We start from the raw sequence: 16,915 nt of genomic DNA, 5'->3' as shown, positions 1-16,915 counted from the left end.
AGAAGGCTATCTCACATAAGTATGCAGTACATGTTAGTTTCATTGTGATTACTGTTTCTATCTGAACCTCATATTTCCAGTACTGGATTAATAACCAAATTGGCTTCTTTTTGAAATGCTGTGCAATATGGAAAGGAACAGAGAAAGAAATAATGTAGGCTGAAGTGCCAATTTCTCACCAACACTGAAAAAAAGTATGGCCTACCAAAAGTGACCGAGATTTCAAGATGACAAAGCACCCTAGAAATGATAGGCAGCATTTGTATACATAAACCATGCACAGGTCTGCACATTTACAAACACCCTAGCAGACAAAAGAAGAAACTTGTAAGTAGAGCAGAATTTGTGAGGACTCTCTGAAAGACTAATACCTTGTGAAATTCGAAGAGCAAACTGTAAAAGCATGTGGGAAATTACTGCCACAAAAAATGTGATCAAAATCAAAGGGGCTCTAGACCTGGAAGAAAAACTGGGCAGGAATATTACCTGGAGCAACTGACAGAATGACTACGCATGCCAACACCTCAGCCAGGGTCCTGGATGAGGCCTGAGCACAGAAATGGATGAGTGGATAGTACGGCAATGTATAAATGCCCCACTTTGAAACAATGTCCTGCTCATCCTTAACTGCCTCTGAAAATAGTATAGAGTGCAAATTTCTACCTCTTCCATGAAAAGGATCCTATAAAAAGCAGTGGCAGAACAGTCTCAACAGTGAATATCAAAAAGATGAGAACACAATCAAGACTCCGAAACTCTCAATACTAACAGCATAGATCAAGGAAGTAGGAACAACAAATGGGAGAACCATCTCAAGAAATAGTTAATATATATACAGAATACAGAGTTAACGGGTCTTCAAAATAACTAATATTGCCAAGAGAAACAGGCAGAAGTCTCTGGAGAGACTTCATAAGTAGAAGGTATAATTGTTCATATTTAAAAACAAGATGATCACTCACCGCTGGAATAACAGAACGGACATAGCTAAAAATCAGAATGAGTGGGTTGGAAGAGTAATTCCACAACTCAAGGAAATAGAGTGATGGAAATACAAAAAATAAAAAAATAAAGGAGGATAAACCAAAACAGGGTAACAGAGGAGAGAGTAGAATGAATGGGAGGCAATATTTGAAGAGACAATTGTCAAAATTTTTCCACAGTCAATGTTATGAACCCTAAGATTTCAGTAATACTTGTGTCAAAAAAAAAAAAATCATACAGCATATCACTATGAAGACATCCTAAAAGTACCAGTGAAGGTATAAAAAAAAATTACTGCAAAGGAATGAGAATCAGATTGACATAAAGCATAATCAGATGCAGGAGAAAACAGCAACTTTTTAAAGCACTCAGGGAAAAGGGTAAACAATTCTAAGATGACCCCCAAGATTTCTTACCATCATCAAAGGAAGAATGCAGAGAAAGAAGTCAAAGTACAATAGCATGGCAGGCATGATTCCAAACTCATTTCTAAAAAGGGGTAACTAGAATTGTGAGAGTTAGGTTTTATAACATATATGTGTCTGTCACATGTTGGTGTTCCAATTGTATCCACTCATTTCAATGGAAATATTTCTAGAGTATTTTAAAGCAAATCCCAGGCAATTCAACCCATCTGTTCTAAAAAGAACTCACCACCTTCCTTGTCTTAAAAGCACAACAAATTTTGAAGAAACTTTAACCTTCTCTAAGTTGATGCTTTTTATTGAATTCTACTTAAAAGTTTTCTTTACATGTTTCCCCTCTTACTCTTCAGTGTTTTTAAGGTTTCAGTGGACTCCTGAAATAGCAGGAAATACATGGCAATCTAGAGTCTAGCGCCACACATTCTCTTCACCTGTTCTAATTATAATAACACTCTCAGCCTTTCAGTTCTTGCTTACCCAAATCCTCCCCTAAATTCCATCCTAAAATACATCTTGATCCAAGATCTCTCCTGTCTCCTGCCTTCCCTTCCCTTTCATTTATATAATCAGTAACTCTGGAGAGCCAGTTTTGTGCCAGGCAGTGTTATACCTTGGGGATACAATGTGAGCAAAAAACAGGCATGGTCTCTGCATGTGCTGTAGCTTACAGGCACTCTGAGAGACTGCAAGTAATGTGTGATAGGAAAAAGAAGTACTACTGATAGAAGATAATGAGTGTATCTAGATAGTAAGAGAGCTCTAGCAAAGGCTTCCCCAGATAGAGTGATAAGATTTCAAATATGAACAGAAATAGCTGATGAATGTAAGGGGAAGGAAGAGAGAATGGTAGAAAGGCCCAAGGCTCCAGGAAGCAGGACAAATTTGGGAACTGAACAGCAGCCAAGTAATGCAGCATAAGGAAGCGTGGTGAAAAAGAACCACGAACAGGTTGTAGACAAGCTATCTAGGCAGGGCTTTCAGGGCCCTATATTAAATAATATTCCCTCTTGTCATGTATTTTAAAAGATCTGCTGGGAAGCATATGTGATGTAATTAGATTGAAAATATTACTTGCTACAGTGATTGAAGGGAAGTAAACATTGGGCTATTTCAACAGTAAAGAGAAGGGATCATCATTAGGTTGGACTGAAAGTGGTAGAAATAAAGATACAGAAGCAGGTTTGAAGCGTAAGACCACACTGACAGTGGGGTTGGCTATGAGGAAGTGCTGGGGGAGAAGGCTGAGCCCTAGGTGCTGGCTCGCTTGTGTGGGTTGTGATGCTGTTGGTTCCTCTCTCATCTGTCCACTCTAAAAAATAACAAACTTCCTGTTTTGACATAATTTCAGACTTTGAGAAAACTTGAAATAATACAAAGAAGTCCCATATACCTTTTCCTCAGAGTCCTCAGATGTTAACATTTTAGCACATTTGCTTTATCTTTCTGAACTCCAATGAAATTAAGTTATTGACATGATGCCTCTCTAAATATGTCAATATATTTTTTTTCAAAAACAAGAACATTCTCTTATATAGTCACACCATGGTCAAAAGCAAGAAGTTAACACTATTACCTACACAGAGACCTTATTCAAATTTCACCAATTACTCCTATAATGTTCCTTATAGAAAATACTGATGACTCTGCATTCAGTTGACAGGTCTCTTTAAAGTTCTGTCATATCTCAGATAATTCCATTGTTTTGTCTTTCATGACTTGGAACATACTGATGAGAACAGGCCCTTAAGTTGGCTTTGGTTTGTTCTCACAATTGGCAATTAACTAATCAGTTCTTCAGCTTACTTTTCCCTGCTTTATTGTTACCTGAAGTCAGCAGTTCTGTCACAGTTGCCAACTCGGATGGACAAGTACAGGGTAAATCCAAGCTCTGGAGCAAAGCTACCCTAACACAATCTACCCTACAAGAACCCCTGGCCATTTGAATATACGTGAACATAGCACATTGTTTCATTTCTCCATGATGAGGTATGGGATTGTTTCCATTTTCAAAGCCAACAGGATTTGAACTACCTGGAACCTTGTTGAAATGTTGAATCTTAGAAACCATTCGAAACTTGCTGAATCAGAATCTGCACTGTAAGATATCCACCAAGTAATCTGCACACTAAAGTCTGAGAAACAGTGATCTGGAACACTTCACTCTTCCTCCAAATTCCAGTGAAGTATTTGGCATCACCATCTTTGTGGACTTTCTCTTTTTCCCATCACCCTTAACCTCTCTTCCTCTGCCTTCCCCTAGGCAGAGTTATACACTCCCTCCTCTTTTTAGAATGTTTTTTATCATGACTGTACCCATAACATTATTTAATAGTCATGTGTGTGTCTGCTTCCCCCATTACATTATAATTTCTTTGATTTCCTATGATTCACCTTTGATTTCTCAGCACCTAATAGTCTATCTGTCCCAGAGCAGTTGCTCAATAAATGTTGGACTCCAGTTTTACTTAATTCTGTACAAAAGAAAAATTAATGACCAGCCATATAAGACAAACACATAGGATGAAACCTAATTAAGGCTTAGTTATTTGGAAGGGAATGAGGAAAACAGGGAAGGAGAGATCAGTATACAAAAGAATACATTGATTTGCCTAATGTTATTGCAGCATTCAATTCAAATGTCTTCCATTCTTAGCTTTTAATTTCCCATTACCAACATGTCATTACATTATTGATACATTACTAATAATTTTGTGCCTAACATTTACACTGCCCTATATTTAAAAGTCAGATAAATAATAAAACATAAGAAATATAATCACCTAACCTCATTTTTTGCATATTCCCTCTCAAATACATATATTTCATATTTCAAATGTAATAATTTTTATTTGCATATATGTATTACTGTATTTTTTAAATCTGATAACTCGTTATTGTTTCAGATGTCCGCCCAACATTCCTCTGATTAGAGACAGTATCACTTCACTATTAGCTAGCTGTTGGTATTATTTCTATTGTGGACATTCCTTTTTTATTTTTATTGAAGTATAGTTGGTTTACAATAATGTTGTGCTAATTTCTGATGTATAGCAGAGTATTTCAGTTATACATATATATATTCCTTTTCATGTTCTTTTTCATTATAGGCTATTACAAAGTATTGAATATAGTTCCTTGTGCTATACAGGAAGACCTTGTTTATCTATTTTATATATAGTAGTTAGTATCTGCAAATCCCAAACTCTCGATCTAGCCCTCCACCCTCCCTGTCCCCCCGGGTAACCAGAAGTTTGTTTTCTATGTCTGTGAGTCTGTTTCTGTTTTGTAAATAAGTTCATTTGTGTCATTTTTTAAAATTCTACATATAAGTGATATCATATGGTATTTTTCTTTCTCTTTCTGGCTTACTTCACTTAATATGATGATCTCCAAGTATTATGGACACTCTTAAAATAATCATTTTCATCATACATTTTTTTTCTTTTTTTCATCATATATTTTTTTCAATTAAAAAATGTTAGTCTCAGGGCAAATTCCAAGAAGTAGTTACATCATGTAAATATAACCTGTATTTCCCTATATTTCTTTAGTCTTTTTTTCCTAAGCACAGGCAATTGTTCCTTGTTCCTAGTGCTTTTATTTTTTTTCTTCTCTAACTTTTTACTGTGGAAAAATTTCAAGAAACACATATGGGAATAACAATAATGAACTCCCCTGTACCTAGCATTCAACATCAAGAATGCTGGTGTGGGGGAGGGTATAGTTCAGTGGTAGAGTGCAGTGCTTAGTATGCACAAGGTCCTGGGTTCAATCCCTGGTACTTCCATTAAAAATAGCAATAGTAATAAATAAACTGAATTACCTCCCCCTCACCAAAACAGATTGCTTAATGTAAAGTGTGACACTGATGTGAATGTATTCTACTTCCAGCTTCACTGTTTATAAAAGGTTCATTATTTGTGTAATTATCCTTAAAAAAAAAAAAAAGAATGCTGGTGACCAATCTTGTTTTAGCTCTCTCCCACCAACTTTTTTTTGCTAGAGTATTTTAAAGCACATCCCAGAGGTCATACGTACATATATGTCAGTTTGAATCTCGAATAAACTAACAGGTAAAATGTGTTCCTCAGTAAAATTTGAAGCTTTCTTCATGTAATTCCTTGTTAAGTTTAACCCTAGGTATTTTATATTTTCATTGTCAATGTGTCTAGATAATTTATTCTTCTATAAATTCTAACTGGTTATTACTGGTATTTATAAAGGTTACTGATTTTTATAGGTTTATTTAAAAATCTGCTACCTTTCAGAACTCCAATTCTAATAGGCATTCAGTTGATTCTTGAGTTTTTGAGATAGATGATTATTTCATCCAGAAATAATCTAAGTTTGTGTGACTTTTTTGATGTTGAGAAGATTTTAGCTTAGTAGAGAGTCAAAACACATTGATGTGTTTTCTTCCTTTCTCTGATTGCTTCCAAGCACTGACAATGTCCCCACCCCCTATTCAGAGTTTCATTATAATTTTTCAAGTTCTATTCTGAAATTTTAGTGTTTTATTTACAATTCTTGGAACCAAATAGAATTTATTCAGATACATGGTATGAAATGAGTATATAAACAAACTTTCCCCCAAAAGACTAACAGTGCTGTTTATTGAATAGTTCCCCACTTATTGATTTACAATCCTTCCCTTATATAATAAACTATAAGCTATGTAGTCCACTTCATGAATCTACTCTCCTAAATGTAAGCAAAATAGAATCTATGCTAATGTTTTTATATGTGGTTGGGCTAGATTCTCTCAGTATTTTTTCCAGTAATTCTTTTTATATTTTCCCATTAGTTCTTCCCAATGGGCCTTCCAATTATTTTGTTAAGTTAACCGAATTCTATTAGAACGTTGAGTTACATTGCATTAAACATAAACCAACAGGAAGAACTGATATCATCACTGTTCTTGTCACCAGCACTGCTGTTTCCCCATGTTTAAATTTCTTTTTATACTTATCAATAACATTTCATAATTTTCATTATCACACATTTCCTGTAAGGATTACTCCTGTGCATTTTCTATTTGTGTGTGTGTGATTTGTGAACAGCGAATATTAAAAATTAAGGATTTACATTTATTCCTTTGTCAAATTTTATTTCCTTAGCAAAAGTAATAAGTATATGAAAGATGTAAAAGGTATATAAAGTACAAGATTTGTAAATGACATACCAGGTGATGGAGATATGATACAGTCTCCTACAAATTTATTTTCAGCAAGATCTCCTTTTATTTCAGTCTTTTTTAACAATGTTTCAAAGTGAAAATGAAGAGGCACATCTGAAAGATAAAGGGAAAAAGAAGTATTTTCAGTGAACATCACTCTTTACAGACTCCAATATTAAAGACTGCTTTCTTCCTATGAGTAGTACATAAGGTTAGAAAAATAAGCAAAAGCTTGAAAAGTCAGAACTAACAGAAGTGGCAAAATATTCTTTCTAAGTGTATTGTTAGCAGTGTTTTGGAAATTACTGATTATATGTACTGAACAAACAAAAACACTAACGATGAACAATTTCATAAACTAAAATAGTACATTAGATAAATAGTACATGAAATAAATCCTCCCAAAAGATCTTTAACAAAATTTACAGCAAAACCTGGCTGACTAAGTTCATTCCACCCTACCCTTGTGAACTCTGCATTTGAAATAATGAGGTTTCCAAAAGACATAATTATACGGTTTTAATTACTTGAGGGAAAACCACTATAATTCAGATGCAACCTTTTATGAAAATGTCAGGTTTCACATTGTCTTAGTTTTACTAGTATTTTGAATCACAAAATGATATCTACTTTTACAAATACCAAACATGTTGACAAACTAATTTTCTTCTTTTAAATAGTTAGGAGAGGCATTCAATTCACTACATTTAAACTCCATATGCTCACAACCAAAAGAGAAGCTAAGTAAATAAAATAGATGTGCTTCACATTTATTAACTAAAGTGGTTTTTCTTCAATCAATAATGCGAAAACAATCATATTAAAAAGAATTCAAGAGAGACACCTAAACTTTTTCCTAAGAAACATAAATATTTTATAAAGTGGTTGATTTACTAAGTTTTGCTACTGAAAGAAGGTATTTATTTTAAGGAAAACTAATTATGAATGCATAAATCAGGACAGACCCAGGAGAGTCTGGATTTTAACAAAAAAGTATCTCTCCGTCAAATGGTGTATTTTAATGGCAGATCCATACTCAAATGTAGAAAAATATGACACACAAAGATGGGTTCATGAGTATCAGGGAGGCTGTCCCAAGGGGCAGAGGTAGGATGGATTACTATGACCATATGAAAACTATATGATGAAACGATAAGAAGACAGGTTAAATATGCTGCTTGAATATTTCAGGATTGTGATATTTCCAATTACTAAAACAGAAGTTTGTTTCTCTAAAGAAATACCACTTAACTTTTATAAAGGGTATCACCAATTCTACCACTGTTCTTTGTGAGTTGTGGGAAAACATGATGCAACTAGGGAGGTGTCTGTTCTACCCATATACTTTCCTTAGCACCCACATTGTGACCTTTATTAAAATATTTCATAACATTTTATTGCACTTAGTTTACATTTCAGTTGTCAAGTTAGAATGCAAGTACCTTGAGGGATATATTTGTATTAATACTCCTGACACCTACTTAGTACCTAGCATACAGCAGCTATTTAGATTTTTATTAAAAGAACACAAGAAGAAACAGATAACCCTAACTAGTAGGTGAGGAAGCCAATCTTATTAGAGGGGACATATAGAATGAAAGATATTTATGCCAGCTCTCAGATATATGTCATCGAAGAAACAGATTTACTAATAAGAATACAGAAACACATTGAAGAATATGGCTAGGAGTGTGGCTCTGGAGAAGGACTACCTCAGGTAAAATCCTGTCTCCATCATTTAATAGCTGTGTAATCTCAAATGAATAATTTAACATCTCTAAGCCTTAATTTTCTCCTATGTAAGATAAAGAAGACAACAGTACCTATTCTCATGGGGTTGCTGCAAGAATTAAACAAGGAAATGTAATGTGTTTATAGGACCCAGTGTATGCTAAGACCAAATGTTAGCTGTGTCATTATTGTTATGTGTATTATTTTTGTTTCTATTAATAAAGTTTCCTCAAAGATGGCATAAAATAGTTCCTGCCAGGAACTTACTTCAAAGTTATGGTGTAGACAAGAAACCACTGTAATACTGGGAAAAACCAAGCTAAGGTTCAGGGCAGGAATAGGTAAAAAAAAATGGTGCTTTACAAAGACAAGCAGTCGCTGGGATGATTAGAACCGAAAGCTGAAGGAAAGAAAAGCCCATTTGACATATCTCCCCATAAAGAGATGAACCTGAGACAGTATGAAGAATGTTTCCTTTTTAACCCTATTCATTCAGTTCCAGTGTAGATAAGACTGGAAATAGTTGAACAGAAACCAAGAACTTTAAAGAAACTTAAAGCCACCTTAGGGATGCATGGATGTAATGCCTCATTTGTACACTTGTAGATTATAGAGATTCCTGAGGTTCAAAAGTTGACTATACCTAAAGATGGACAATTTTCTTCTCTCAGAGAAATTTAATGCTGATTATAAATGGAGGAATACTATATGGCAGAGAAAACTCCATGCAAAACAACACATTAGGAAAAGAACACTGACTTACTGAGAAACATTTCAATGGCATTGCCATGTTATCAATAAAATGCTAAAAATTTAACACTCAAAGGGAGATTAAAAGCTAGGTATTTCCCAAAGCAAATCAAAATGGTTTCCAAGGAATTAAAGAATCAACTTACAAAGACAGAAAATTAACTCAGCATGTGACTAGATTAATTCCTCTATGAAAATGCTTTAGTTCTAATATCCAGTGATAACTGATAAAAGCTTATTAGGCTCATATTTGTAAGATTAAATTTCATTAATATTTCATAAAAATATTCAGTTACTTAGAAAATTTTTATAAGGAGGCTTACCTGATGGCAATGATAGAACAGAATGGAAAGAAGAATCTAACTCTGATACATGTTCTCTCAGTATTTGAGACTTTGAATTGTGCTCACAGCTACTCCAAGTTGAAGCTGATTGCAGGCAAGGCATTTGTGTAGGATTTAAAAACCTTGTTTCTTTTGAAGGCAAAGTCTGCAAGAAAAAAAAAAAAAAAAAGACTACATTTTTGTTGAAAACTGAATCAGAGAGAATGTAACATAGTACAGTATCTGATTGACACCAGCAAGAAGTCCTGCATTACTAAAGTCACCTCGGAGGGGGTGCTTTACAATGACCTGGAGTAGGTGACAGAAGTTACTGACGGCTGTGAATGTGATAAGATTTGACTAGGGTTGACGCCACTAACCCCTGCCTTGTTCAAGGGTCAGCTGTCTGTTCTCCTTACGGCCTCTTGTAACCAGTGAGTGACATTAGAGTCCGCCTTAAGTTAAAATGCCAGACAATATCTACACTGGAATAACAGTGAAGTTCTATGAAGTAATATGTATCACATATTTACATTAAGTAAAATTAAATTTACAGTAAAACATTAAAAAAGATATATATAAACATGTAATATGTTTCATGAATTTGAATTTCTTAAGACAAAAATTTCAATCCAGAAATCTCAAGAAAATCACGTTGCTAAATCAAAAAAGTTATGTTGCTACATTAAAAAATACATATTCTGTTAAATGTTAGGTCTTTAAATTATTCTTTCTGGTTATAAAATTAGCATACAACCAATGAAAAATATCCATAAAATAGAGCAAATATTTTAAAAATTAATAGAGTTCACTTGTACTCCATCTCTCATACCTCTACCTCCTATAATAACAGTTAAGACTCATTTTTTAATGGAATTGATATTTAAAATGCTTATAGTAACTGAAATATTTAGATGCCCTTTAAAATTTTTTTTTATTTTATAAGCTTACATTAAGTTTGTCAACGTTCTTGAGTTTGTTTTCTGTCTAACTGGCATTTTCTGTGTTTCCATAGCATCTTGGGCATAGCATTCTCTGCCACAGCATTCAAACAGATTTCCTCTGGACTGTGAGCTCCTTGAAGGGTGGGACTACAATGGCCCTGACATATGGTTGAAACTTGAATGCTCACCATATGAATTTTATTTTATTTGCTTTAAAAAAAAAATTTAAGTGAACAGAACTTTTCAAATACATGTGTGCCTGACACTATTTCATTGGGGGAAACAACAGTCCCTGTTAATATATGCTAAGATTTATCACATAATGACTTCTGTTTATTATCCACTGGCCAAGACTTAGGTCAGCTAGTCATACCTAGCTGCAAGAAAGGCTAAGAAATGCAGTCATTATTCTGGATGGTCAAGTAAATTGTTGATTTTTATAAGAAGACAGAACATGTGGATACATGGTTATAAGGATGTGAGTCATGTCCAAGATTTATTCTAATGCTGCTATAGGTATATATCTATAGGAACAGTTCCTGTTTCTTACCTTTACAAGATGCACTGGTACTTTTGACTCACTCTAGAATTATTTGTTCTTTTATGATGTCATTCAAAAAGATACAAGAAACAATTATTTAAAATTACAAAGAGAAAATGTGCTAACCTCCCCTTTTCCATGTATGGCTAGAACATTATGAATAAAAGGTGATAAAATCTGAATATTTACCATATAATTAGTTTTCTCTTGCAATTTTTCCAAATCCAGGAAACCCATTAGCCAATTTGAAACTATCCTAAATAATTATGGAGACAAGTGAGGGGCATCTAGGAAAAGGCCTTTTTTCCCCTGCAGAGAAAGTGAAGCCCAGGAGGCTGAAAAGGAATGGTTGGAGAAATAAGAGAAAAGTCTAGAGATTCCTGCCAATAAAAATTCAAATGTCTAGAGGGTGTGATCAACAATACCATATGCTGCATAAGATTCAAGCAAAAAAAGCCTGAAAAGCATCCACTACATGTTTTAACTTTAACAATGAAACATTTCATATATACAAGAGAGCATATAATTTGTAAGGAAAGCATAAAGTAATGTTTAAAAAACACCTTTACTCACCATCCTACTTTAAGAAACAGAACAATACCAATACCTTTGAAGACTTTTCCTCCTGTCCCACCACCATGAGTCTGTGGCAGAGATTGCTACTTTCCTCCCAATATCTGTCCTCTCCCCCTGTTCTAAAACTCCTGATTTTCAGCTGGGCACATTTCTCAAACTTCCTTGCACTGAAAAATTACTAAATCCTAGCCAGCAGACCATGAAGAGAAGTCATGTGTGCAATCTTTAGAAACTGGCCTTACAAAGGTCCCTTAGCCCTCCATTCTCCCACCTGTGATGGCGGGCTACCATAGCCTTGTGGATGAGGGTCATGCTCAAAAGATCAAACAAAAAGGCAGGAGGAGCCTGGTTCCTAGAGAACGACATGGTTGTGATGCCTAGAATATTTTCAATCTGTTGTAAAAAGAAATAAATTTACAACTTTCTTTGTTTCACTAATTGGAATTTCTGTCAAATGGAGCTAAACCAGTATCTTAACTAATACAATGTACCTCCTTAATCATATTTTTCTCTCACATTTCCAGGAGTAACTGCTATCCTTAATTCTAATTTTATCATTTCCTTGTTTTTTTCTTTATAGTTTTTCCACACAAGTATATGTACTCCTATATAATTTACTATTTAAGTCTGTATGCTTTAAAAATGTATATAGACAGAATAATACTAATGTACTTTCCTGCTTTAGTACTCAGCATAATGGGCACACAATTTATCATTCTACTGTTTACAAATATCTAGATTGTTTCCAATGTTTTACCATTAAAAAAATGCTAGTAGGAATATCATATTTTTCTCCTGGCACATGGGTGCAAGATATTCTCTAGAGACACTGCTAGAAATATAACTGCTGCTTCTACAAATGCATGAATGCACATGTTCAACTTCACTAGATGATATATGTTACTAAGTAGTTGTAACTAATTTATACTCCAACAGAGCAGATCGTAGTTCTCACTGCTTCAGATCCATCCAGCAAGGGTATTGTCAGACTTCTTATTTTGGCCAGTCATAGAGCATACAAATAGTATCTCATGGTTGAAATTTGTATTGCTCTCTTTACTGTTTAAATTGACCACCTTTTCATACCTGTAACTGGCCAGTTAGTTTTCCTTCTTTGGGGAAATACATGTTTTGATAATTTTTTCTATTGAGACGTCTTTTTCTTGTTGTTTTTTTTAAGTTCTTAATATACTCTAGAGTTACAAATCCTCTGCAGGTTCAATATGTTGCTCCCTGTCTGAGCTTCTCTTTTCACTTTTTTGGTCTTTTAATCAACAGTTATTCTTAACTTAATGTTTCCTTTATATATAGTTTGTACTTTTTTGTATCTTGATGAGGAAATCTTTTGTATTTTGATGAGGAAACCTTACCCTAGTGATTCACACTTTTAAAGATTGTACTTTATCTTCTGTATAATTTTTTAAATAGCTTAATTTCCACCAAAAACCTATAGAATTTTGTTTAAAAGCACTGAATTTATAAATCAATTGGAATATTTTTAACATTTAAAGAATTTTGATATCATAATTAAAGATCATCCAATCCAATCCATAAATATGGCATATCTCTTCATTTATTTAGGTCATCTTTAATTTCTTTCAATAAAATTTTAGAAAATTTTTCTTTTAAAGTCTTCACATATTTTGTTAGATATATTCCTAGGTACTATATAATATTTACTGTTTCATGTAAAAGGGATTTTAAAATAAAATTGACATATATTGAAGATATCCCACAACTTTGCTAACCTTTCTTATTCTAAGAATATTACTTCTTGTTTCTTTTAGTTTTCTATTAACCAGACTGTCTACAAATAATGGCAATTTAGTTTCTTTCACTCAATCCTAAAACCTTTATTCATTATTATTTATAAGGTTGCAAGCATGCTAGATGGGCTCACTAGTTCAATAATAAATGGAAATTATCAAAGGAGACTATTTTTGTTCCTGATTATAAAGGAAATGCTTTTAATTTTTCAGGATTAAGAGTGATGTGGATTAAGAATGGTTGTAGAATTTTTTCTTATATTCTGTATTGGAATATATTCCCACTTTGCCAAAAGTGTTTTTTTTAATATGTTAATGTTGAACTTAGTCATATACTTTTTGTGACTCTAGTGAAATGATTACATGGCTTTTCTTTTTTAATCTAATAATGTGACTATTACATTAACAGATTTTTAAGGGTCAAACCAACCTTGGATTCTTCTCAAGGAATCTTGCTAGTGGTTTATCAATTTCTTTTTAAAGAACCAGCAACTGAGTTTGTTTAATTTCTATACTGTATATGGAAATTTATTGCATATGTATGTTTGTTTTTATATTTCATTGATTCCTATCTTATTAGGATTATTAAAATATTTTGTTATATTTTTGCCCCTCTGTTAACTTAAACTTATAGATTCTTTTCTTTTAGTGGTTCTCCTGGAGATTACAATGTGCATCCTTAACTTAATGGCTTTTAGAGTATAAAACAAATTATACCTTTTACGACTTCCCTGAAAACAATGGGACATTAGAATACTTTTTAACTCCACTTAATCTCCCCTTTCTTTGCTATTTAATTGTATATATATTTAAAACACTACAACATATTACTATTTTTGCTGTCAACATTTATATTATCCATATATTTATCCTTTCCATTGTTCTTAGCATCTTCCTACAATTCTGTTTTCACCTGGGATCATGTTCTCTCTCCCTTTGCTATAATTATAGTGTAGATTTGCTGTCAACAAATTCTCTCCATTTTTACTTATCTGATATCTTTGTATATCACCATATTTGAAGAATATTTTTGTGGATACAGAATTCTAGGTTGGCTTTTTTTTTTTCTTTTAGTATTTTAAGGATATTCTGGCTTTCATTGTTTCTATTGAGTAGTTGTCTTATTGCTGCCCTCATTTGAAGGTAATGTGTCTTTTTTACCCTGACTGCTTTTAATATTTTTCTGTGTCTTCACTTTTTAGTAGGCTTGTAATAATATGCCTTGACATAATTTCTATGTATTTACTCTTTTGAGGCTCACAGAACTACCTGAATCTTTGGGTTGATGTTCTGTTTTAGTTTGGGGAATAGTCTCTATTATTATCTGTTCAAATGTTACTTCTGTCCTATTCTCTCTCCTTCCTTCTAGAGTTCAATAAAATACATGGGTAACTTTTCCTCACTGATTCACAGATTCCAAATATCTGATAAAATAATCTGTTTTTTCCCACTTGTTCTCTATTTTTCCAACATTAATTGTAGCTATTTTAATGTTCTTGGCTGTTAAATCTTAAGTATCAGAATCACTCGATGGTCTATCATTTTTGTCTATTTTTTCTCTTTTGAAGTTTGGTCATGTGGTCCTGTCTTCTGGGATGCCTAGTAATTTTTGATTGAATGCCAGATGATATTTTTTTTTAAAAATCACAAAGTCTCCAAATGATATAGTTTCTCTAGAGAGGGTTCTCTTTCCCCACTTCTCATAGATAAAGTGCAGATTTCTCTCCTTTAATCATATTGCAGAGTGTGCTCCGTTAAGTCTAGGTTGCAGCCCTAGTATGTTTTATATACCTGATTTGCTCCTGGCCCTTCAAAGTTTTCAGCTAAGTGTTTTGGTATATTTTACAGAGTTTCCCCTGATTATTCAGTCCTTTTAAAAAAAAAAAATCTTAAGAGTATGCTGAAGAGTGCCACTCTGCTTTGAAGAGGCTTTTGTCATTGATGTTTTAAGCCTGCTCTCTGCAGCCCGAGTAGTTAGCAAATGTTATGAAGAGAACATTGGTCAAAAATGTTCTGAAATGAAAACTGGCCGTGTGTTTTGGATCGCCCAAAACATATCATCTATTAGCATCTGCACCAAATTTGAAAATTTTTGCCAAAGTTCCAGGGCAAGAGTGGTTGCAGGAGCCAGCTCTTCTAGGTGTTTCCCTCTCTGAAGTCATATAATAAAACTTCTCCTCTAAATTTTATATTTATTAATTTCTTCTCATGTCTTCCAATTCTCTTTTTCCTCTCTGTATTTCATTTTCCTTTCCTTCTTTCCTTTTTAATTCCGAGGATTTCCATTTTCAAGCTAGATTAGTCATGCACTGTAAAAATATTCTTCATATTTTATATTCTAATATTTTGTATCTGAAGGCTTTCCTAAGATAACTGTCACATCATATTACTGGAATCAGAAGTTCAATATTGGATCTGACAATTGAAAGGTCACTCTGACCTTTAAAAATTGTTTCAATAAAATACTTTTGTTGGACACCATACTACAGCAGGGTAAAGAGGGAAATAAAATAATGACATAGCAGTGCTTCTCAGGAAACCCAACAAACGATAGAGATAAATAGAAACACTTTCAAACTTGTTGTGGAGGAAAGAGATTAAACAATAGTTAAACGGGATGTGTTATTAAGAAATCAGTTTTCAGTGCACCAGAAACTAACACATTATAAACTGATTATATTTCAATAAAAAGTTTTTAAAATAAGAAATCAGTTTTGAAACTAGAAAAGGCAATTCCATTTCTGTCCATGAATAAACAAGTAGAACCTAATTAAATGTAAAAGCTTTTGCACAGCAAAGGAAACCACTGACAAAACGGAAAGACAACCTACTTAATAGGAGAAAACATTCACAATATGATCAATAAGTGCTTAATATCCAAAATTTATGAACAGCTTATACAACTCAACAGCAAAACAAACAAACAAACAAAAAAACATCCAATCAAAAAATAGAAGACCTAAATAGACATTTTTCTGAAGATGACCTACAGATGGCCAACAGGCACATGAAAAAGTGCTCAACATCACTAATCAACAAAAAAAATGCAAAACAAAACCACAATGAGATATCACCTCACACCTATCAAAATGGCTATCATCAAAAATCTATATATAACAAGGGTTGGTAAGGACATGGAAAAAGGGGGACCTTGGTATACTGTTGGTGGGAATGTAAATTGGCGCAGCCACTATGGAAAACAGTATGGAGGTTCCTCAAAAAACTAAAAATAGAACTACCATATGATCCAGCAATTCCACTGCTGGATATATATCCAAAGAAAATGAGAATACTAATTTGAAAAGATAAATGCACCCCAATGTTCATAGTAGCACTATTTACAGTAACAAAGATATGGAAGCAACCTAAGTGCCTATCAATAGCTGAATGGATAAAGACGATGTTACATATATACACAATGGGATAAAAAAAGAATGAAATGCTACCATTTGCAATAACATGGTTGAACCTAGAGAGTATTATGCTTAGTGATATCAGTCAGACAGAGAAAGACAAATACTCTATGTTATCACTTACATGTGGTATCTGAAAAATAAAACAAATGTATATAGCGAAGCAGAAACAGACTCACAGATATAGAGAACAAACTAGTGGGTAGAGGGAAGGAAGTGGGGACAAGATAGGCGAAGGAGATTAAGAGATGTAAACTACTATGTATTAAGTAAATAAGCTACAAGG

At 33.5% G+C, this 16,915-nt stretch overlaps 1 protein-coding gene across 7 annotated transcripts in view; it reads right to left on the bottom strand.

Annotated features, from left to right (window-relative positions):
* KANSL1L (KAT8 regulatory NSL complex subunit 1 like) overlaps positions 1 to 16,915 on the bottom strand; it is a 113,191-nt gene that overhangs the window by 10,553 nt on the left and 85,723 nt on the right. For all 7 annotated transcript variants that reach the window (XM_074364066.1, XM_074364067.1, XM_074364063.1 and 4 more), the window contains 2 exons: positions 9,390 to 9,555; positions 6,592 to 6,699 (listed from right to left, as the gene is read on the bottom strand). In XM_074364066.1, coding sequence (XP_074220167.1) covers positions 6,592 to 6,699; positions 9,390 to 9,555 — 274 coding nt within the window. The remainder of the gene's footprint in view (positions 1 to 6,591; positions 6,700 to 9,389; positions 9,556 to 16,915) is intronic.

The sequence above is a fragment of the Camelus bactrianus genome, chromosome 5, assembly GCF_048773025.1.
Source record: "Camelus bactrianus isolate YW-2024 breed Bactrian camel chromosome 5, ASM4877302v1, whole genome shotgun sequence".
Taxonomy (NCBI): Eukaryota; Metazoa; Chordata; class Mammalia; order Artiodactyla; family Camelidae; genus Camelus; species Camelus bactrianus.
This window is presented reverse-complemented; position numbering and strand designations above follow the sequence as displayed.